The sequence below is a fragment of the Panthera tigris genome, chromosome X (assembly GCF_018350195.1).
Source record: "Panthera tigris isolate Pti1 chromosome X, P.tigris_Pti1_mat1.1, whole genome shotgun sequence".
In the NCBI taxonomy this organism is placed as follows: domain Eukaryota; kingdom Metazoa; phylum Chordata; class Mammalia; order Carnivora; family Felidae; genus Panthera; species Panthera tigris.
Window position 1 is genome coordinate 31,447,948 of NC_056677.1, and position 25,292 is coordinate 31,473,239.

A 25,292-nucleotide genomic window follows, 5' to 3' on the forward strand; every position below is an offset into this window, starting at 1 on the left:
CTAGGCTTTGAGATGGCCTTCCCTGGCCCCACAGAATGCCAGGTTCCATGTGCTACCATGGCAAGAGGAGCCAGAAATTCTGAGCATGGGACTGATCTACCTGTCCATGACACAGAAGCTGAGGGGTTGGCTCCATTAGTTCTGGAGGAAGTTGCAGGTGGAGGAACCAAGGGAATCTCAGGAAGCACATGAAATGTATCCCACACAGCAATGGTGTCTTACTGTTCATATTTTAGTCTTTTTAAGCCTATTTATTTATTTTGAGAGAGAGAGAGAGAGACAGAGAATGTGTGTGTGTGCGCAGGGGAGGAGCAGAGAGAGGGGGAGAGAGCAAATCTGATGAGGGGCTCAATCTCATGAACCTTGAGATTGTGACCTGAGCCAAAGTCAAGAGTCGGGTGCTTAACCTACTGAGCCACGCAGGCAACCCCAACTGTTAATATTTAAAAAAATTTTTTTTAATGTTTATTTTTGACAGAGAGAGAGACAGAGCATGAGCGAGGGAAGGGCAGAGTGAGAGAGGGACACAGAATTGGAAGCAGGCTCCAGGCTCTGAGCTGTCAGCACAGATCCCGACGCGAGGCTCGAACTCACAGACCACGAGATCATGACCTGTGCTGAAGTCTGACACTCAACTGACTGAGCCACCCAGGCGCCCCTTTTTAAAATTTTGTTAAATGTTTATTTATCAACTGTTAATATTTTAAAGAATTCTTCTCGTTACACCGTCAGCAGCTTCCATAGACAATATCCAATTTCTTTCCCTTTTCCCTACTGTCTCTGCTCAAATACTTCATCCCAGGTCCTGAGCCAATTCTCTTCTGAGACCTGGGATGTAAGCACCCATTGGTGCTGTCCCCCAGGCTCCCCTGTCATGCCTGCAGTCTCATGAGTAGTACAGTAATATTAATCTGGCAGCCTGGGCCCCTTCTTTGTATGATCCCATCCTTGTGATTGCATCTTCCTCTATCCCTCGTGTTCTAGTACTCAGCTATAGACTTCAACTTTATTTCTTACAATACTAGTGAGTTGTTTTCAGACTCCTCCCTAGGTACCGGTAAACTCTTCCTACCATCCACCCTTGTTCTGGACAGCCCAAGCTCCCTCAAACAAGAACCTTGCCTCTGAACTTGGGATCCTAGGTCTTTCTTGACTTGTAGAACTGGTCACTGATGTCAGCCTGACCTAGTTTTTCTTATGTCTGGTCTACATACTTGATTATAATTTTGCTTCTGTTTTTGAAAATCCCAGGCACAAATGTTTGACTAATTCACCTTTCTCCTCTGGCTGCCCTCCCATACGTGTCCTCCCAGAGCCAGAGTTTCCAGCTTGTTCATTTGTTAATCTGTGTCTTGTCATAACATTTGGGGGTTCTGTCAGCCCCAGGTTCTTTCTTTCTGCTTTGCACCATACAATAACGAAACAAGATTGTGTCTTATATTATCAAAAAAAGTACATTTTGAGTCAAATAATTTGCCATATCCAAGTCAACATAATTGTAATATCCAAGACTGTGTATATATTACTTCTCCTTATAGTTCTATTGTAAGATACTTTTGGTTCTATCAATGTCTCACTTTGCCTTTTATTGTTTTATATCTATGGACGTAGAGCCTGCAAGCAAAAACAAATGTGAACTTCAAACAGCGTCTTAATCTTTCTATTAGATCTTCAATAGTGAACATATGTTATGCAATAATACATTTAGGATGACATTTAATCAAAAATTGCATAAGCCTCTCCCCCTAGTTTAAGTCCTAGAGAACGTGTTGTTTATTGGCTTGCTAACAGCTTAATTTGCACTCTTAGTATATCAATCTAGAGAACTTGAAAATCAACTCTGTTTAAAACAGATTTTATTTTTAACACATAACAATTAGACAAAGTTTATGGTATTCAGAATTGGAAATGCAAAACAGTTAATTTGTCGTCAGTAATCCCTTGCTTCCTTCCCCATGGAGGGGTTAATTAGAAATTTTGTTTCAGTTCTCTTGGAAATTTTGTCTTCTTAAAAAATTATATAGAAAAGACAACTTCCTAGTTAAAATATTGGCAAGCTGCTACTCCATAATAAGCTCTCTTCTAATTTTCCATTAAATGATCCATGAATACATATGGAAATTCAAAAATTCAGTAGCAATGGAAAGGAAAGATAACAGCCACCCATTTACATAAATCCTATGAGGAATTCCCAGTAATTACTGAGCTGATGTGGCCTGATTGAAAAACACATTTAATAGCCTCCACAGCTCATACCTAATTAAAAGAAAATTTAAGTATACAGAGCAAACAGTCTAGTCCCATGATGTGCCTTTTCCTCAGAAATGTATTATCTGCACGTCCCAGAAAACTAGGAAGCTGCCTCTTCATTGCATCCCTCCTGGCACATAGTAGGTGTTATAAAACTTTTTTTCTAATGAATGAATCTGTGTGAAGTACTTTCTAAAGTGGTCCTCTATTAACATTTCTTTCTCTGCATCCCTCTTGACAATCCAAACCCTCTGGACTTAAAATAACTGGAGCCTTAGGGGAAAATGTGGAGGAACATCATTCTATCAAGGATTTATAGAATGGAGAAGGTAGATGTGGTGGTGGCAGAGGTGATAAGAAGCCAAGTGATTTGTGGTGCATGTTACTGGTGACATGAGAGTTTATCCATCAGTAGGAAGATAACGCCATTTTCTAAAATGTCAGCTTTTCCCTAGATTATTTGAAAACTGACAAGGGATGTAAGAAAATATCCTCCCTACAGCTCATAGACGGATGCTTGTTGGATACAGGAAATTGACCCATGGGGATGTGTTGAGCTACCTCCATGTTTAGATCTAAGAAGTCCCTGCAAAGTGAAAGGAGAATGAGACCCTGTACAAGTGGCCACCTGGGAAAGATGCCTGTCTTATTGTAGGAGCAAGCGAGAAAAGAAAAGGCAGAAATGGTTTTTTTTTGATTGTAGAAGATAAAAGAGTGACACCTAAATTCACTTAATCCGGTTATAGTGAAACAATAGAAGGGTAAATTCTGAAAAGCAAGGAGAGAAAAAGACACATTATTTTCAAGGGAACAAAAATTATACTGAAGGCGCAATTCCCAACAGTGTCAAGAGAAGCCAGAAGACAATGGAATTACAGTGCTGAAGCAAATTAACTGTCAGCCTAGAATTTTAAATCCCAGTAAACTATCACTCAAGAGTAAGGATGAAATACAAATATTTTCAATCCCACAATGAGACGGAGACAATTTAAAACTCACAGATATTTGCTAAAAGAACAAATGGAGGACCTATTTAGCAATGAAGGAAATTGAATTCAGAAAAAAGAATTAGGACCCAGTAAGAATGGTTATTAAAATCATCAATAAATGTGTGTAAATCTCAATGAGTGTTGGCTATGGAAACATTAATGAATAATTCAGGTGTTTTAAAAGCAAAGTGAACTCAATTACTAGGAAATAACTTTACCAGGGGGATGGGTATTGCCATTAGATGTGTAAGGTTCTTGTATTTGAGGGGAAGAGGTTTGAATTATTTTCAGATGTTTTTAATAAAGTGTAAATATTGAAAACTTGGGACAACCAAGAAAATATAAAGATAGAATATATAATTTCTGAACCAATAGAGGCATAAAAGGAAATAAAACGTTGATGAGTCCAATAGAATACAATAACAGAGAAGAATTGAAAGAAGGATGTAGTACAGAGAAGCAGCATATGAGATGTTCAACACAAATAGGTCATTAATCATGGTAAATATAAACAGACCAAATGGTGAAAGGTGATATTTTCAGCATAGAAAGTGAAATGGAGCTGTATGCTGTTGACAAAATTACCTGGTAAGATATCTAGGTATATATACTAGGTATATACCAATCAAAAATTAGCTGGCTTAAATATATTAGGATAAATAGACTTTAAGGCTAATGAATATATTAATTTTAGAAAGAATCCTGCAATGTGCAGAAAATCTCCAAACTTATTTCCACCTAACCACATAATCTCAAACTATGTGAAGCAAAATTTGACAAATATGGAAGGAGAAATGAACAAATCCACAGAGTAGGAGAATTTATTATACTTCTTTGAATAAGTGAAAGATCAAGCTGACAGGACATTAGTAAAGCTCTACTAGACTTGACCAACACAATTAATGAGATTAGGTTTTCCTTTACCTGATAAGCCTACCGTGGCTCTGCTGGAAATAATTGTCAAATTTTGCCATTTACCTATTACACCACTTTGATCTCTCTCTGGGCTTCTTTCTATGCTTTAGGGCATCTGTGAGCATGTACAGGTATTGGCTTTCAGCGAAATCTGAGAGGGAACTGCATACCGGTCTTTCTTGGTCACAGATACTTACAAACTTCATGGGGAGAAAAGTCCAGTGCTCTCAGCCATTTAGAATTGGTTAGGAGAAAAAGGCCACATGCCGTTCATTCTCTTAGCATCCCTGAAAACCTTTTTCCTTCCTTGATTCCTACTTCCATCTCTCCTTTTTTTTTTAATCCTCCTTCCTTCTTCCTTTCTTCCTTTTTTCTTTTTTCTATCTTTTTTGATACCTCTCTTTCTTTTCACCCTTAAACATTATATGATTTTAGATCTTGTGTGTAATAGCAAAGCAAAAGTGGTTGAACCTTTTTTGAAGTGACAAAATCCATTTTAACCAGTATTTCAAAAATTGAATTTGTCCATAAATAGTGTGGGTCTTTATCATTTTAAAAATTGCTTTTGCTTTATGGAATAGTATAATAACTTTGACAATCTAAGCAGCAAGCCATTTCAGAAAACAGTTTTTCCTGAATGGATGATACTAAACTACTACTGAAGAAAACAGTTTACAAAATAAATGAAGCACACTCTAAAATATGTAATTGCTGAATCCTTTTCTTTTTTTTTATATGAAGTCTATGGCATACTTCATGTTTCTGGTATTAATAATAATAATAATGAGCAGTCATTAGCATACAATGAATCTGTCATTTACCGGAGTATTTGTGAGGTCCATGCTCGGGCACCAATAAGAACATGATAAAGTAACTAAAATGGGTAAAATCCCCAATAGTGTGTGATTTGGTCTTTTTGTTTGTAGAATAGAAAAAAGAATCTGCACTGAAACTTTCTAGTAGTAGATGGAAGTGAGATTAGCAAATGGGCCACAAAATTCTCTGAAAATATAATTACTCGTGCATTCATTCACAACAAATAAGTATTTATTATAAATTAATTTATATAAATGAATTCACATCATAAATATAGTAACTCTCTTGATATCTCATTTTCTGAATTAAGATATGCTTGCTAATATTATACTAAATAATTAACTGTGGAAGATAATGACGATTTGGCTATATCACTTAGTCTCTTCCATATTTCTGATGTGCTTTCATCTAATCATGAAACATTAAGGCAGAAAGAAACCTAATAGAAGTCAGTTAATCAAATTAGATTCCATAGAGCCCTAGCGTTCTTTTAAAATGCTTTTGTCTGTCTATAGGGGAGCTGTGCAAAAGAATGGAAGCTTCTAGCTGCTCATTCTACTTCAACTAGATCAACTCTAGCTTACTTTGCTTTATATTTATGTATTGAAATTCTGTCTTTGGTATTTTTCAGACACAGTGCCCCCAAGCCAAAAAATAAGACATTTAAAAGCCACTCATCAAATCTTACTCCTTAATTTAAACAGATGAAGAACTTAAATTCTAAAAAAAAACACCTCTTTAAATTGTTTACCTAAGGTCACACAATATAGGAAAGGAGCTAAAACTAGAAAACAGGATTTTTAACTCTCGCCTTACCAGTTTTATACATGTATCTTCCTTTGCAGTTAAGACGTGGTAGATTGTTTCAGTAAAGCTCATGTGGATCACATCTGGCTGTACATATGTTTTGTGTAGTCTCCTCTCTTGTTGACCCTGGTCTTGGCCATGTGACTTGCTTTGGCCAATGGATTGTTAAGGAATGTGAAAGAAACTGATGTACGATGACCATTCATACATGAGGGCTCTCTTTTGCTGTTAGTAATTTTCATGTACTATTTGAAACATTGGGCTCATCTCATGGGTTAGAGAGCTCATGGATAGAATTCCCAGTTGAGGTCCCAAATTATGAGTGAGCCCAGCTAATACCACATAAAATACATGAGCTTTCCCAAATGAGGTCAGACCACTAAAGCATGAGCAAATAGATGGTTGTGTCCTTAAACCACTAAGTTTTAAGGTAGTTTGTTTTTGCACTGATAGTTAACGAAAAGAACAGTATTGACTTATTGTCCCAACCATGACCTTTCCTAGGATCCAAGCGTAGCATATTTTTATGGATTATTTAAAAAACTGTGCATCACACTGACTTCTTCTAGTAGCTAATGTTATATAAAATTATGTATTCTTTCATTGGAGAGATTCTGTCTTTATTTCCTTCATTTCCTTCAGTAACTGCAGTCTGTTAAATTTAGATATATTTTGTTATCTTTAATTACAGAACCTTGGGAACTGCCACAGTTACTAGGATCATATGTGTAGGAAAGGCCCCAGGTGAGCTACATCTGAGTAGAGTAGGGATGGAAAGGACAGGTCCAGATTGTCCCTAACATATGTGATGCCAGTTCAAAAGTACAGGTAGAAGCCCATGTACCATATGTCTAAAGTTTTTAAGTGGTATGTCAAACTAACAAATTTTTAAATAGATTATATTCTATTATTCCACCCTGGCAAATATAACTTTACACCAACCTGTAAGACCAAGTTTGAATTTAGAATTCTTGGCCACCTCAGAGTTTTGCCCTAGAATATGATAGCACAGAATAGCTGGGCCCTGGCCAGGTGCTCACTCTGTTCTCTTCCTTCCTTCAACTTCGACAGCATGTACCTTAAGAGGTCTCATGTACAAATTTGTGGATGCATCAGCCCACATAATTAATCTTGGTCTCTATCCTCCCTTCGATAGCCACACATTAGGTTTCAATTCTAGCAGTGTTCCACTGAGAAAACTGTCAAAGAAAAGAGTCCTGTGAAGGTCCTGGAAATAGGATCCAAACACTCTGGATTGTGAATTATGGCATCCCATGAACTAGGAACACGGATGGGGCTGGGTTACATGTAGGCCTGTACCATTGGGCCCACGTATTCCTTGCATGTCCAAAGAGATGGTGCCAGAGGAGACTCAGAGGCCCTAGAAAGCATGAGGCCCTGGATGGGAAGCTCTCTTTCCTGGGTCTAAGGGTGTGAGTTTCGTTGGGGATCCCCAGCATCAGACCCTGAAACAAGGTCTTGAGAGCAAGTAGTTTGAGAGGTGATCTCAGAAACCATAGGTAAGAGTATGAGAGAGTGAGAGACATCAAGGAGAAGCCAATTCAGGGACTGTTAATGAATAGTCACCACTATTAACATTTTGGGCTCAGTTGCCCTGGGGATCTCTAGGAGTTCGTGTAGAATTCACTTTAGAGTTATTCCTACCAAAAGTCAAAGACGCTGGGTTATTTTTCCACCGATTTGTTACATATTTGTTGAGGACTACAAACACATTTGTGGTCTGATCCATGTGAAGGCTGAGTACCCTCATATGTTCAGAGAAAGCCCTCGGAGAGAATGTCACAGTTTTCCATAAAGCCATTTGCGTACAGGGAGGATTTAAATGCCCAGGGGACCTGGCAGGGCATAGACAGTATCTGCTGCAGTGCAGAACTGGAAAACACTTTGAGAAAACATATCCCAAAAAGAGAATGATAGTTTGATGATATAATGTAGCCATAAAATTTCCAAATTTTTAAAAATCCAAATCCTCTCCACCTCTGCTATTTTACATCTTAAGGGAATGTGGATACTGGCTTAATTCAGAAGTGACTTCCTGTTGATAGTTTATGATATTTCTACTTACGTTTGTGGCATGAATCAATTAAATTACAATTGTTTTATCACTGTACCTTCAGAAATAAAGTGATCATGGGTGCCTGGGTGGCTCAGTCAGTTAAGCATCTGACTTCGGCTCAGGTCATGATCTTGGGGTTCGTGAATTTGAGCCCCACATTGCACTTGCTGCTGTCACCACAGAGCCCGCTTAGGATCCTCCATCCCCACCTCTCTACCCCTCCCCCCCAAAATAAATAAACATTTAAAAAAAGTGATCATTTCCATGAATTCCACTGTTAGGATGGATTCCTTTTCCAACTGGTAAAGGAGAGAGGCTGGCACTGTGCATTCCTTAAGGTCTTTACTCATGAACATTTCATGAGTTGGAAAATGCTCACTTAAGAACGTCCTTGGCTTTCACTTTCACACTCAATATCATTAAGAAGTCGATATTTTTGGGGCGCCTGGGTGGCGCAGTCGGTTAAGCGTCCGACTTCAGCCAGGTCACGATCTCGCGGTCTGTGAGTTCGAGCCCCGCGTCAGGCTCTGGGCTGATGGCTCGGAGCCTGGAGCCTGTTTCCGATTCTGTGTCTCCCTCTCTCTCTGCCCCTCCCCTGTTCATGCTCTGTCTCTCTCTGTCCCAAAAATAAATAAAAAACGTTGAAAAAAAAAAAAAAAAAAAAGTCGATATTTTTAGGGAAAAGGGAGTAGCATATAACATAAAGCTTTTGGTAGGAGCTTTACACTGGGACTTGTGCATTGAATCATGTTTACTATTAAATAGCCAGTTATTCTCTGTCTTCAATGAGAATAATAATTACTCTTGAGTTGCTTAAATTTCCTATTCTAAGCAGTATAATTTTATTTAAATTACCTAATCTAAATATTTTCCTTTCAGTCTGTTCGTGAAAGAGAATGATGAGGTTTCTTTATTTCTGTTAATAAAGCACATATTTTGATCACATGATTATCTCACCTGGTTTGTTCTAATGATGTTGTCACAACTCAAATAATTCTCTCAGAATGAAAACAGTCCATGAATCACTGATGATAAAATGTGACTGGAGTCCTTTTTGAGAAGAAAATTTTTATTCTAAAATTAAATTTGATAGAATAAAAATAACAACATTCTGACAGCCTTTGTTTTCTCTTTAGACCAGCTGATAATCTTGAACTTTGCTTAGATGTAATATAGATTTCAAATGTGATCCATCGTCAGTGTATTTTAGTATACAATGTATAACACTAACATTATATGTATTATGTATGACACATAGAAACATACAGCATGCAGCATGCTACAGTGCATGTAATTAATATGTTTTTATAGTATATAACACCTAATGTATACCACACATATACAAATCCCCAATTCGATTTTAAAATGATTTAAAGCAATTAATGTTCTTACAGGAGTGACTGATTTTCTTTGCATAAATTTCAGTGTATTTGAAAACAGGTTTGCCATTTTTAACATTTGAGGTGCTAAACGTGAATGAATTAAAATTATAGCTAATTGATGTCATAATACTTATCTGGTCATCGGTTGATAAGCTTGATTTGTTTTCTTGGTTTCAGAAAACTTTCTAATACAGAACTAGGCTTTAATCATTTTTTTATCATTTCTTTTTTATCTATTACTTAAATACTTTGCCATTAGTGGGGAAATTTATGTTATATTCTTATACTACATCCTATTTTAGTGTCATGAGATTTCTATTTATTTTATAAATAAATTTTTGTATATTTTATTTATTCATCTTCATTTCATGGAGGATGGTGAGCTGCAGAGAAAAAAACTAGTGTTGATTAGAAGGAAAAGACAAGCATAGAAGCCTACCCACCATTAAACTGCTGTTAACTGTTGACTTAAGGTTAATGGTATAACAAGGTGATGTGAGAAGTATTATTTGGGCATGCCTCCTTCTGCTTCCCTTGTTTTTTTAACTATGGAAAAATTATCTCAACCTGCTGGTCAAGCTACAAATTATTTTGATTAGTATGGAACAGAGTATGCCTAAGTCATAGAAATGTGGCAGACAGGGACACCTGGGAGGCTCACTTGGTTGGGCATCCAACTCTTTATTTCAGCTCAGGTCATCATCCCAGGGTCCTGGGATCAAGCGCCGCATTGGGCTCCATGCTGAGCATGGATCCTGCTTAGGGTTCTTTCTCTCTCCCTCCCTCCTTCTCTCTCTCTCTCTCCCTCTCCCTTTCCCTCTCCCTCTCCCTCTCCCTCTCCCTCTCCCTCTCCCTCTCCCTCTCCCCCTCCCTCTCCCCCTCCCTCTCCCCCTCTCTCCTGCTTGCACACACTCTCTCTCAAAATAAACTTAAAATAATAAATAAATGAATAAATAAATAAATAAATAAATAAGAAATGTGGCAGACAATAATGCTCACCAAATATTCCACATATCTGTCTTATTTCTCAGTCTCCATTCAGTTAGATAGAGCCATGGGTTTGATTCTGACCAATTAATTGGCCCTTGGAACAATACAGGTGCTAGGAACAACTCCCCCTTGCACAGTCGAAAATCCCTACTTTTGAGTCCCCCAAAACTTCACTACTAATAGCCCCCTTGGGCCCCTTTGTTGGCCAGAAGCCTTACCAATAGCATAACAGTTGATTAACACACATCTTGCATGTTATATGTATTGTATACTGTATTCTTGCAATAAAGTAAGCTAGATGAAAGAAAATCCTAAGGAAGAGAAAATACATTTACAGTACTTTCTTGTATTTATTGAAAAAATTCTGTGTGTAAGTGGACCTGCACAGTTCAAGCCTGTATTATTCAAGGGTCATCTGTAATGTGTATTATTTTTTTAATGTATGTTTGTTTGTTTGTTGGTTTGTTTATTATGAGAGAGAGAAAAAGAGAGAGACAGAGAGAATCCCAAGCAGGCTTCACATTGTCAGTCCACAGCCCGACACAGGGCTTAAACCCACAAACTGTGAGATCATGATCTGAGCCGAAATCAAGGGTTGGGTGCTTAACTGAGCTACCCAGGCACCCCAATGTTATGTGTATTACTTTTGAGTTGAGCACTGAAAAGCTCGTGAACAAACATCCAGCCACTTTTCTTCCCCTGACCTGTACTTGCAAGTACAGTTGCAAGCTCATGGAATCTTTCACAGAATGGGTCTCTGAGTAGATCTTCCTGTGACCTATGTAAGATATATTCTGTCACTGATAAATAAACTTGCTTATTATGCCCTTGAGATTTAGGAGTAGAGTGTTACTTCAGGATAAGCTAGTTTCTTCTAGATGATACAATATCATTAAATACAATAGTATTACATATTGCTTTACCCCAAAATGAATTTTGGGATTTATGTGATTAAAGATGATTAAGCTATTTTTTAAATGTTTTTGATAGTTGCAGGTGGATCCGTTCTAGTTCCTTTACGATTTGTTCCTCTCAGTGCTGGACGCTACCCTTGTAAAATTTTGTTGACATCACGGTATGATGTGCGTGTCTATTGCATTGAAGGTATAGTAAATGCAGAAGAACCAGAGGCCAGGTTTGAATTTGAAACACCAGCATTTGAAGCCCTTACCCAGAATATTCCAGTGGTAAGTGCAAACATTTTTTGTACTTTTTTTCATCCCCACTGCTACTGTCTCAATTAAAGTCCTCCAAACCTTCATCTTGAACTAGTAGAATTTCTAATTGCATTATCTGCTGCCATTTGTTTTTCCACGTTGATGACAGGAATTTATATTCCTGAATATAAATGTTACCATGTTACTTCCCTCACTAATCACTTCCATTGGATCTCATTCCTTAAAAAATTAACTCTAACTTCCTTAACTTATCATCACATTCCTACTCAAAAGGAATTCCTGGTTCCACCAGGCAGAGTAATGATCTGCCTCCAATCTCTCTACTTCAAATTTCGTTGTGATCTTCACAATTGAGATGGGTTCATGGGCACTAAGAACAATGACTGTAGCTTGGCTATCAAAGTGATACTACAGCATAGAAGAAGGTTATATATTTGTAAGGAATGTTGAATTTTCTAGACTAGAAATTGGTTTTTGTTTGTTTAATTATTAAAGATATAACAAAAGTCTACTCAAAGCACAGAAATTTGTTCTGATGGGATATATAAGCTTGGTGATCTGAGCAGTCTGCCAGAGAGATTGCCCATAATTAGGAGAAGAATGTGTGATTCTAAGACCATTTTATAATTTTAACAATAATTAGTAAGTTAAACAAATATTTCCTTAAATATTAAATAACCCATGGATCAGCCTATTTGACATTGAAAGCATAGTCATGCTCATGCCTTATGTTCACATTGTTGATAGTTGTTCATAACAACTATGACTTTCAAGTGGTAATTTTTCTGAAATGTAATTTAAAATATAATATATAATTTTATTAAAAATACCAAGAACTAATATGTAACTCAACTTCATCATCATCATCCCTCTGACATTTTTCTACTTTTTTTTTTCACGCTTTAGAATAACAAAACAAAGAATGAATGGAAATGTCAAGTTACTATAGAAGGAGAATGGTTTTATGGACCTTCTGTTTTATATGTTGGAGCAGGTGAAACTGTGCAGTATCCTCTCACATTCAGACCTATTTTGGAATGTGAGATTATGGTATGAACTCACTGATTTTTTTTCCCTAGTATTAATAATGTCTATAAATTGATGTATGATATTAACATGTCTAATTTATGATAAATCTTCTTGCAGAAAAGTTGTATCTTCTATGATTTTGATCATCAGTATTCACTCTGCTTGAAACCTTAATAAATGTTTTAACTTGAGGGATAAAATTTCTGAAATTCACAACGCCCCTGGCTGCCAATACTTAATGTCTAGATTATTTTTACACAAAATGTTTAACAAAGTAAAATCATTGTTCCTTTGTTTTTATTCATTGATGTAGGTGGTACTTCAGAGAATACTTTCTTAAGACATATTCCTTTGACAAGGACATAAAAACGTATGGAATTGCTATGTACAAGAAGGCCTATATAAACTCTGTCATTTAGAGAAAGTCCAGAGAAATACAGAGCTTTCACAGGAAATTCATCTTTATTCATTCAGTAGAAGTATTTAGACATAAACCGGAAAAGTCAATGACTGACACATCCTTGACAGCTCATTTCATTAATCAGATTCAAAGTTAATCAGATAGCAGAGATTGTTGGGCATCCGACTGTGACTTCTATAGTGCTGAAATTTGGCTGATTTGTCACAGGGCAGACTTATTGTGCAAAATGAAGCAGATGGTATGGAGTATGTCTTTGACATAAAAGGGATTGGAAAAAGACCCCTGGCCTTGGAACACATCATTATAAACTGTCAAGTAGGAGAAATGACAAATAAACCCATAATGGTGCCCAATCATACAAAGACCATCCAAACATTTAAGGTAAGATTTTTTTCTTTAAGTCTGAAAGTGTTTTCAAAAGGACTATATTGAATTATATGAAATTTTAAAACCACTTAATTTTACTTAACTAGGTGAAGCAGTGTCACATAAGAACATGCTTAGAATTCTACTTCTCGTTAGGCCAACAACTATTAAATTTCTTTTCAATTGTAAAGTTGAAATAACATCAAACAAGTTTTATATTTAGGTATTAGTATATAATCATAAAGCATATTAAAATCTACCTATTTGAATCATGTACTTTGATCTGAAGAAATTGTATATGATAACAAAAGGCATTTTCAAAATATTTTGGATAGCTCATCCCATTTTAATGTGAAATCTGTAAACACAAATTTTCAAAAGTGTATCCTATCATTTATCAGCGTAAATAATATTGGGAATGTGAAGAAATGCATAATTGTTTACATTATTTTATATGAAGCCTTTCACCTGGCTGTCCTCACTTGATTTAAGTCAATCCTAAAATAAATTTTTTCACCCCCCGCTCCCACATTTATCTACAAATTATTGTGTGCCCAAGAGAATCTTTGAAAGAAGATTCACATATCTATCCATCATGAGTGCCTGAGTTTCAGAGGGTATTAGAGAAGTCTGGAAATTCTCTGGGTTTGCCTCCTGATTTTTTTTGTAATCCTGAAAATAATATGTGCTTTGATTTTCTTCTTTCCTTACTCGATGGCAAATGGAGTGAATATTAAGAACGAAAATGTCATCTTGACACTCCCCTGCTGAGACTTGTCCTGTCATCTCTTACCTTCAGGATAGAATCCATACTCCCTGAAGTGGCTTTTGCTGTCCTTTAAAAGCTCATCTGCTCATTTTCATCTCCTGCCACTCTTGGCCCCAGAAGCACTCAGCTCTTTGTAAATAGAATTTCCTTTTGCTCCTGTCTGGAGCTCTCTATACAACTCCCTATCTTCCATTTCTCTTTCTCCTCTTAATTCTTTAGGGCAAGTCTTAAATGCCACTTTTCCAAGAATGATAATAAAAGGCATTTTCAAAAAAAATTGGGGAGTGCCTAGGTAGCTTAGTTGGTTAAGCGTCTGACTCTTGGTCTCGGCTCAGGTCATGATTTCGCGGTTTGTGAGTTCAAGCCCCGCATCAGCCTCTGTGCTGAGGGTGCAGAGCCTGCTTGGGATTCTGCCTCTCCTTCTCTCTACCCATCCCCCATTTGTCCTCCCTCCCTCCCTCTCTCTCTCTCAAAATCAATAAATAAACATAAAAAAATTTTTTTTCAACGTTTATTTTATTTTTTGGGACAGAGAGAGACAGAGCATGAACGGGGGAGGGACAGAGAGAGAGGGACACACAGAATCTGAAACAGGCTCCAGGCTCTGAGCCATCAGCCCAGAGCCTGACGCGGGGCTCGAACTCACGGACCGTGAGATCGTGACCTGGCTGAAGTTGGACGCTTAACCGACTGCGCCACCCAGGCGCCCCTAAACATAAAAAATTTTTAATAAAAATAAAATAAAAATAAAGTTTTTTTGAACAGCTTTTAAATTTTATGGATTATAAAACTGGGGAATAGATGCCTTTCATGTGCTTTGACAACATTTTTTTACCTGTTCCACCATCATACATACTATATAATATTGCTATTACCTTTTCATTATTTTCCACCAGATTATAAACTGAGAAAAGGGGCATGTCTCTCTTATCTACATATTTATACCTTTCATAAATTATACTATCGAGCACCTAATAGCTTTTCAAGGAAGATTTTCCATATTTTTATATTTAAAGTCTTTTTTAAGTTTTTATTTATTTATTTATTTTGAGAGAGAGAGAGAGAGAGTGAGAGAACACAAGTGGGGGAGGGGCAGAGAGAGAGGGAGAGAGAGAATCCCAAACAGGCTCTGCACTGTCAGTGCAGAACCCGATGCAAGGCTCAAACTCACGAACTGTGGAATCATGACCTGAGCCAAAATCCAGAGTTGGATGCTTAACTGACTGAGCCACTCAGGCTCCCCCCGTATTTTTATAATTAAAAAGCTCCAAAAATTATAAAAGAACAGAAATGTATTTAAGATTTAAGAAAGATTTGTTCCTAGAGATATTATCAATAGATACAATATCACCTTTCTTTATTTGAAATTTACCATTGTCTTTAATCAACACAGGATAATGAGCACTATGAATTTGCCCTTTCATTTCATTCATAATATTTGGTTTATTGCTTGCCTTTCAATAGAAATTCTGTTGGGGAACAACTGAGGTAGTACTAAGGAGAAAGGCTGGGGAGAGAAGCTTTGCTTTATACTTTGAGCTTTAATCATACACTTGCTTTAGGACCACTGAAATGCTTCTGATTCTCCATCTTCATTCCTTCATCTATGAAATGAATTTGACCTCTATGCACTCAAGATTGATTCACATTCCTTTCCCCTGCTCTTTCTCTCTTTCAATATCTTTCTCATTGTGTGATTATTTTCTTTAATCTATAAATAGTCTCATATTTTTCCATTATAAAAGAAAACTAGGGGCGCCTGGGTGGCTCAGTTGGTTAAGCATCTGACTTCAGCTCAGATCATGATCTCGTGGTTTGTGAGTTCAAGCCCCGCATCGGGCTCTGTGCTGACAGCTCAGAGTCTGGAGCCTGCTTCGGATTCTGTGTCTTCTTCTCTTTCTGTCCCTCCCCTGTTCTCTCTCTCTCTCTCTCTCTCAAAAATACATAATAAACATTACATTTTTTTAAAAAATAAAAGAAAACTTGTCTCTACACTATTTCTTCTTTAATTATTATCACCTTTTTTAAATTAATTTGGTTTTTTTTTTTAGTTTTTAGTTTTAGTTTTAGTTTTTAGGGCTTTTTTTAGTTTTTAGTTTTTTTTAGTTTTAGTTTTAGTTTTTTAGGTTTTTTTTTTTAGTTTTTAGTTTCTCTTAAATTCTTGTTAGTTAACATATAGTGTAATGTTGGTTTCAGGAGTAGAATTCAGTGATTCATCACTTACATGCAACACCCAGTGCTCATCCCAACAGTTGCCCTCCTTAATGCCCATCACCCATCCAGCCCATCCCCCTGCTCACCTCCCCTCCAGCAACCCTCAGTGTGTTCTATGTATCAACTATTATCACCTTTATTGTCCATGATTGCTAAACTTCTTAATTTATGGCAATCCATTTATAGCTCTTCTTTTGGGCTAAAACCTCTGCCACAGAGATCACACTTGACTTCTGGTCAAGGAAAATCAGTTATTTTACTGAGGTATCTGCCTCACATTTCCTGTAGTGTTTTGCAATGTCAGTCTGTCTTCTTAACACTCTTCACTGTTTATTTTATACCATTCTGTATTCCTCATTTCCCTGCCATTTCTTGATTTTGATTATTACTTATCTGGTTCTTTTATTCCTCTAACCTTCTGATGTCTCTTCAGGTTTACATCTTCCAAAGTATCCTTATGTCTTTACGACATCTCACTTGGCAGTTTCTTGGCTTCAAACTGCCACCTAGGTACAAATGCCAGCTTCACACTTTTCCTCAAGACGTGTGTTGTCTCAGCCCCTCATTCTCAACTGCTATACACCTGCACTTTGACAATCTGCTAACAACTCAAGCTCAATATATTCTTTTCATATATTTTCTTTGTTCTGTTTTTCATTACTGCTAGTAGTCACTTTTATGCCTTTTTAAAAAATCCTTTTAACTTATATTTCATCTTACTGCCCTAAGAGTAGTTTTCAGTAGGAGGTTGTGACTTCCTTAATATGAAAGAGAAAATTAAAAATCAGAGAACATAATTGAGATACAGGTACAATGCTGTGGAAAATAGTTCTACAGTAAGGAAAACAACAGGTGTGGGACTTCCAGAATGGTAGAGCAAGGAGTTTCATAAATCAGTTTCTCCTTAAAAACAATAAAACACTGGCACAAGTTGTCAGAATGAAAATTTTCAGGCCTTGAAATTGAACAAAAACTTAAAATAATCTGAGGAATATTTGCTCAAGAAAAACTTGTAATCTTGGTAAGAGCAGAGTGATTTGTGGTATTTTTATTTGGCCTCTTTCTATCCCCCTCTCCTCAGCTCCTCAATCTTGCAACCATAGTAGCTATGAAAACTTGCAGCCTTGCAAACAAAGGAAGAGGCAGACAGAGTATGGATCTCCTTATAATTCCCATCCTCAGGACATTGTCACAATTTGCCATTCCTTGCAGCTCCCTCTTTAGCAATTCCCCACTAGCGGAGTGTTGCCATTACCTGACTTGTCTCAAATCTTGCTCTGTTGGAAAAGCCCTATCTTCAGGATATTTGCCAAAAAAATAGTCAGCAGTTATTATGGGACACTATAGTTGCCTGAGGCTGCAAAAACAGCTGTGCCCAGCAAGAGTTTGGCCAAAAACTTGAAAGGAAGATCTGAAGAGTGAGAGGTCCTTAGGGGATTTTAAAAGCTCTGAAGTATCGCTGGGGAACAAGCAGGCCACATGCATGGGTAGCATTGTGCAGTTGACCAGAGAAGTCCTGAGAGGGTGCCAGGTCTTTTGTCTCCACAGACATAGAGGCACTATGGGAGCTGGAAGTGAAGGCTGAGGCAGAGTTGTCAGATCCCTGAGTGCTGAAAATGTGCCATAATACATATGCAACGCTCCTCAACAAAGGGTAGACAATTTACCATTCGCAGGCGTGTAAGGAAACCTGGGACAAACTATTGCTGGCCACTAAGCTAACTCAGCGGGACTTAAGTGAACACACGCTCTAGTGAATGCAGAATATACAGGATTGGTCCAGAAAAGTCACTAAACCAGCAAAGAACAAACAAGAAAAAACAGCAACAAAAACAAACCATTGGGAGTTAATGATCTGATTCCAAAACTGGCTCTATTGGCTTATCTAAAAGGCACATTTTTCCACAGCAAAAATTATGAGACAAAGAAACAGGAAAGTATGGCCCCTACACGGGAAAATAAGCAGTCACTAAAAGCTGTCTCAGTACGGGCCCACATGTAGGACTACTAGACAAAGACTTTAAACAAGCCTTTGTAAATATGTTCAATGAGCTAAAAGAAATATTTTCTGAGGAGTTAATGAAAAGTTCCAAAAAACAGATAATAGCAATAATATAGAGATTATTTTAAAACTCTGGACTTGAAAGTACAATAGAAAAGAGGAATCATTCACTCTAGGGACTCAGCATATTTTCTAATTTCATTGGGATTTCTTTTTTGGCACATTGATTATTTAGGACTCTTTTTTAAAAATTATTTTTATTTTATTTTATTTTATTATTATTATTTTTGAGAGAAGAAGAGAGCATGAGCAGAGGGAGAGAGAGAGAATCCTAAGCAGGCTCCACACTCAGCACAGAGCCTGACAGGGGCTCGACCCCACGATCCTGGGATCATGACCAGGATGGTCATGAGTCAAGAGTCAGCTGCTCACCCAACTGAGCCACCCAAGCACCCCTATTTAAGGGTTTCCCAAATTTCTTTCCATTTTTTATTTCAAATTTAATTCAATTGTTCTCAAAAGAAAACGTACTAGATATAATTCCAGCCCTTTTAAATTTATTGAGGCTCCTTTTATATCCCAAGGCATGCTCCATCCTGGAGAATATTCCGTGGGTACTTGAGACATACTAAAGGGCATCCATGAAAATCCCACAACTAGCATCATACTTAATAGTAAAACAATGAATGATTTTCCCCTGTGGTCAAGAACAAGTCAAGGATTTCTACTCTTGCCATTTCTGTTTAACATTATACTGAAGATATTAGCCAATGTAGTTAGTTTAAGAACAAGAGACAAAAGGCATTTACATTGTAAAGGAAGAAATCAGAGAATCTCTATAGATTTCATGATCTTATAAATAGAAAATTCTAAGGAATCCATGAAATATATTATCAAACCTAATAAATGAATTCAGAATATTTGTAGGATACAAGGTCAATATACAAAAATCAATCATTTGTAGCAATGAACAATTCAAAATGAAATTAATAATCAAATGATTGATTTTTGTCAAACTTGTTCCTAAGCATTTTATTTTTTTTGATGCAATTGCAAATGATTATTTGCATCAAAAAAAATAAATAAAATGCTTAGGAACAAGTTTAACAAAAGAAGAGTAAGACTTGTCCATTGAAAACTGCAAAATATCATTGAAGGAAATTAAATTCCAAAGACATAGAAAGACATTCCATGCTCATGGATCAGAAGGCTTAATATTGTTATGATGGCTTTGATATCCAAATTGATACATAGATTCAACACAATATCTATCAGAATCGCAACTGACTTTTTTTTTTGCAGAATTTGACAAGGTAATCGTAAAGCTTATATAGAAATGCAAGGGACACAGAACAGCCAAAGCAATCTTGTGAAATAAAAAGAAAAGTGGACAATTCATACCTCCTGATTTTAAAACTTAATGCAAACTCCTAACTACAAAACTATGATATTAAAGAAAATTTGGTACTGGCATAAGGTAGACATATAGATGAATGGAATACAATAGAAGGTCTAGAAATAAACCCTTATAACAATGGTCAATCAGTCTTTAACAAGGATGCCAAGAGAATCATTGAGACAGAATAGCCTTTTTTAAAAAATGGTACTGAGACAACTATCTTGTCAAACACAAAAGGATGAACTTGGACCCCTAACTCATATCATATGCAGAAGTAAACTCCAAATGGATTGTAGACCCAAATTTAATAACTAAAACTATAAAAACAGAATAAAACATAAGAGTAAGTCATCAGGAATTTGGGTTAGGCAATTATTTTTTAGATATGACACTAAAAGCAGATGTGACAAAGCAATAAATATAAATAAACAAATTGAACTTCCAAGTTAAAATGTGCGTCAAAGGATACCTTGAAAGAAGTGAAAAAACAACCCACAGAATGAGAGAAAATGTCCATATGCCATATATTGGACTCTACAACAAAATGAGAAGTAACATTTCTTTTAAAATGTGCCAGGAGTTTAAATAGAGAGTTCCCAGTGAGCAATGAAGCACGTGAAAAGATGCTCAGTATAGTAGCCATTAGAGACATGCAAATCAAAATCACAATCAGGTACCACTTCACACTTATGAGGACGGCTATAATCAGGAGGGCAGATAGTAAAAACTTTGCGAGATGTAGAACAGTAGGAGCCATGATGCCTTGTTGGTGAAAAAGAAAAGGGTGCAGTCATTTTAGAAAAGTTTTGGAAAAAATGAACAAATCAGGAGACTATAGATGCTGGAGAGGATGTGGAGAAACGGGAACCCTCTTGCACTGTTTGTGGGAATGCAAACTGGTGCAGCCACTCTGGAAAACAGTGTGGAGGTTCCTCAGAAAATTAAAAATAGACCTACCCTATGACCCAGCAATAGTGCTGCTAGGAATTTACCCAAGGGATATAGGAGTGTTGATGTATAGGGGCACTTGTACCCCAATGTTTACAGCAGCACTCTCAACAATAGCCAAATTATGGAAAGAGCCTAAATGTCCGTCAACTGATGAATGGATCAAGAAATTGTAGTTTATATACACAATGGAATACTACGTGGCAATGAGAAAAAATGAAATATGGCCTTTTGTAGCAACATGGATGGAACTGGAGAGTGTGATGCTAAGTGAAATAAGCCATACAGAGAAAGACAGATACCATATGGTTTCACTCTTATGTGGATCCTGAGAAACTTAACAGAAACCCATGGGGGAGGGGAAGAAAAAGAAAAAAAAGAGGTTAGAGTGGGAGAGAGCCAAAGCATAAGAGACTCTAAAACTGAGAACAAACTGAGGGTTGATGGAGGGTAGGAGGGAGAGGAGGGTGGGTGATGGGTATTGAGGAGGGCACCTTTTGGGATGAGCACTGGGTGTTGTATGGAAACCAATTTGACAATAAATTTCATATATTGAAAAAAAATTAAAAAATTAAAAAAATAAATAAATAATAAATAAATAAATAAATAAATAAATAAATGAAAAAAAAGAAAAGTTTTGGAAAGCCATAATTCCAAAGATTAAACACTGAGTTACCATACGCTCCAGCAGTTCCACTCCTAGTCAGATGTATGTCCATTACAAATGAAAACATCTGCGTCCACTTAACAGCTTGTACATGTTTTCATCACAGCATTGTTCATAATAGACAAAAGTGGAGGCAGCCTTAATTTCCATCAACTTATGCATGGGTACACAAAATGTGGCATATCACACAATTTAGTATCATTTGTCAGTGAAAGGAAATGATATACTGATACCTACCACAGTATAGATGAACCTTGAAAACATGCTAAGTGAAAAAAGCTTATCACAAAAGACCACATATTATTTCCTTGCTATGAATTGTTCAGAACAGGAAAATCTATAGACACAAAGTAGATTAGTGTTTGCCTAGGAAATGGGGGGTAGTGAGATGTACCACTCAGTGATCTGAAAGTTGGATTAAACAGAGTTATGGTCAGAATGCTGTTTAGTCTTTGCTGTATTAATATTGATGTAAAATTCATTGAAATGGTTCATCTTTTGTCCATCAAAATGCATAAGAAAATTATGCATGGCCTATAAAAGATATTCAGGTTGTCTAAACATCAGTGGTAACATCAGTAGCAACAGAAAATAAGCATTGTCTTTTTTTTTTCTAAGAATCATTTTCTTTGTTCTCCTTTTTCATAGGCCTCTCCTTAGATTTTTTCTTTTACTTTATGTAGTATTTTTCTGGTTTGCTTTTTATTTAAAGGTGAACAGTTTTGGAGCACCTGGCTGTCTCAGTCGATTAAGTGTCTGACTCTTGATTTTGGCTCAGAGCTCCTCATTGGGCTCCCCACTAACAGTGTGGAGCCTGCTTCAGATTCTCTGCCTCCCTCTCTCTCTGCCCTAGCTCACTCCTTCTCTCTCTCTCTCTCTCTCAAAATAAATAAATAAACTTAAAAATAAAATACTTAATAAAGGTGAACAGTTTTAATGGAAGTATTTACATTTTCAGTTTTTTCTATGCTTTAGTTATATGAATTTCATGTAAATATTGACTTTATGTAATTCTTTGAGCTCTCTTTTCTAGGTATCTTCAGATCTTCCAATGGTGTGGGGAAATCCAGTCATCACCATAGACCCTGATAGCACAATTCCATATATTCTACACGTTTTGCCTTGGAAACGTGGTATATTCAAAGGTAACAAAACCATTAGTAAAACATTATTAACCACTAGATTAGGACAGATATATGATGAGAACAATGAAAAAATATACATTACATTTCCCGTTTCTAATAAGTGACCCAGATGGAAGTTTAGTTTTCCATTTCAGTCATTAGCTTTCTGAATAATCAGAGCTTTGGGACATGCATTTTACATCTAGTGCTATACTCTCTTGGCCATTTATTTGAATTTATTTATTGGGCAAATTTCTAGAAGTAGATATATTTAGTTAAGGGTATTTAATTTTAAAATTGTGATAAAGGGCACCTGGGTGGCTTAGTCGGTTGAGCATCCAACTCTTGATTTCAGCTCAGGTCATGATCTCACAGTCATGAGATCCAGCCCCACATCCAACTCCATGCTGAGCATGGAGCATGCTTGGGATTCTCTCCCTCCCTCCCTCTCTCTTCCCCTTCCCCACTCACATGTACTCTCGCCCTGTCTCCCTCAAAATAAATAAATAAACATTTAAAAATAAATAAATAAATAAATAAATATGGGACGCCTGGGTGGTTCAGTCGGTTGAGCGTCGGACTTCGGTTCAGGTCTCAATGTCCCAGTCTGTGAGTTCAAGCCCCACATCCGGCTCTATGCTGACAGCTCAGAGCCTGGAGCCTGCTTTGGATTCTGTGTCTCCCTCTCTCTCTGCCCCTCCCCCGCTCATGCTGTATCTCTCTCTGTCAAAAAGAAATAAACATTAAAAATTAATTAATTAATTAATTAATTAAAATGTGATAAATACTTTTAAATATGTCTACTACTTTATGAACCAGTCAACATCTTACGAGAATGTCTGTTTATAGGAATAGGTCTTATAAAAACAAGCATAGGCACTTAATTGATGTATGAAAAAATAGGTTAAAGTCTTTGGTGTGTGAAGTTTTCTCCCTTTGTCTCTAATAAAGCATTCATTTATGCAAATTATCCCAATGATCCCTGAACAGAATTGGTTGCATGGGAATGTTGGTGAAGGGTATTCCTATAAGCTTTGGAAGGGAGGGTGCGTGAGAAGCATAGAATAAAAAAAAAAAAAAGAAGGGTAGAAGAGTAATAGGGAAGACCTGAAAGACTGTAATTCATTTTTTTAATGTTTATTTATTTTTGAGAGAGAGAGAGAAAGAGAGGGAAGGGAAGGGGCTGAGAGAAAGAGGGAAACACAGAATATGAAGCAGGCTCCAGGCTCCACGCTGTCAGCACAGAGTCCTGATGCAGGGTTCAGACTCATGAACCGCAAAATCATGATCTCAGCCAAAGTCACATGCTTAACTGACTGAGCCACCTAGGTGCCCCAGGACTGTAATTCATTAAGGGAATAAGTTGTTCTATTTGGGAGGGATTTAAATGTCCCACAGCTGTTGGATCCTGCCAAGGAAATCATTATAGCATAGGTAAATGGATATACTTTAGAAGTATAGTAAGTATATACCTGGTAGCAAACCTGTGCTCCTTGGAAGAACTAGTGTCTCATCCCTGCTCCCCTCAGCAAAGACTGTTTTAGGAAAGAGTCTACACCTAGTATGCTGATGCTATTAATAAGGAGAAGGGAAACTTCAGAATGGCAAACATACTGATCCAGTCAATACCACTGTCATAGGATGTGCTGTAAAGCAAGAGTCAGCATGCACACACCTGCCCCCCCACCCCCTGTCTGCTTCTAGTTGCCTTCACTTCCCATGTCACCACAGTCATAGTTATTATCATCTTCTGAAATCTTCCCATCACTTTTCACACGTTTGGCTTTACAAAGCCAATTAATAATTCTCTGTATGATAGCTTTTAGGCTATTGTGAATCTCTTCCTAAATTTACAATAAAGTATCATATTTTGTCATTTTTTTATGTAATTCACAAGATTTGAATCGATTTTAAGAAATCTAAATTTCCATTCTTATTTTGATCATCAAATGACGGCTCTCTTACTGGTGGATTTCACTTAGTTTTAGAAAGTTAACTAGTCTTTGTAAAGGGCAACGAATCATTCAGATTTGCCATTATTAGTTTTGATAAACATATTAAATCTCATTTCCTGTTCTACAAAAGGCAGAGAGTTCTGCAGTGTATGAGAAAGTACATATGAGGAACCTCACACTCAGCATTGTTGTATTAGAAATGTTTATCACTCCCTTAAACAGAACAAAGCCCCTCTTCTATGAATCAGACTCTTAAAGTTATGGAAATGGAGCTCCAAATCACTAAGTAATCATATTTAATATGTCTTTCCTTTGGATAGTCATTTTTTGTTCATCTTGGCAGCCTTTCTGAGACCATAAAATTTCCATACATATTTTAACTGAACAGATCAGGACTCATTTAACATGCTGGTTTGAAGGAATTTGGGGAACTTAAAGGCAACTCAGGGTACATCGTTCAGTGAGGATGAATTAGTAAATGTTGCTGCCTACACAAGATATTTTGCCAGCTTCATAATTTTGAAAAATATTTGGAAGACACTATCATGATTGCTCTTTGCAGGGCGGTCCCTTAGGGTTGAATCAATGTTGACATTATGATTGGAAGAAGCAAAGCCTGTAAAGAAGGGCTAGCGCATTTTTGTTGATATTATTGTTAGAAAAGTTCTCCGGCATTTGAAACAGTGGAAATTGCTTCTGAACAACTGTTAATCTGATGCAATATTAAAAAAAAAAAAAAACTAGACTATAAAATTTTCATACATATAAGAAAATATTCCTATTTGTGCTGATTAAAGAAATGTATCCATGTGCATGTATGTATCAGTGGTCTTTAAAAAAAAAAAAAAAACAGGGGCTCCTGGGTGGCTCAATCGGTTAGGCGTCCGACTTCGGCTCAGGTCATGATCTCACGGTTCGTGAGTTCAAGCCCCGTGTCGGGCTCTGTGCTGACAGCTCAGAACCTGGAGCCTGTTTCAGATTCTGTGTCTCCCTC

The 25,292-nt window shown here is 36.9% G+C and overlaps 1 protein-coding gene across 1 annotated transcript in view; it reads left to right on the forward strand.

Moving 5' to 3' along the window:
• Positions 1-25,292, forward strand: part of CFAP47 (cilia and flagella associated protein 47) — a 543,896-nt gene that overhangs the window by 337,168 nt on the left and 181,436 nt on the right. The window contains exons 46-49 of the mRNA XM_042974584.1: positions 11,217-11,413; positions 12,311-12,454; positions 13,062-13,235; positions 22,253-22,364. Of these exons, the coding sequence (XP_042830518.1) occupies positions 11,217-11,413; positions 12,311-12,454; positions 13,062-13,235; positions 22,253-22,364 (627 nt within the window). The remainder of the gene's footprint in view (positions 1-11,216; positions 11,414-12,310; positions 12,455-13,061; positions 13,236-22,252; positions 22,365-25,292) is intronic.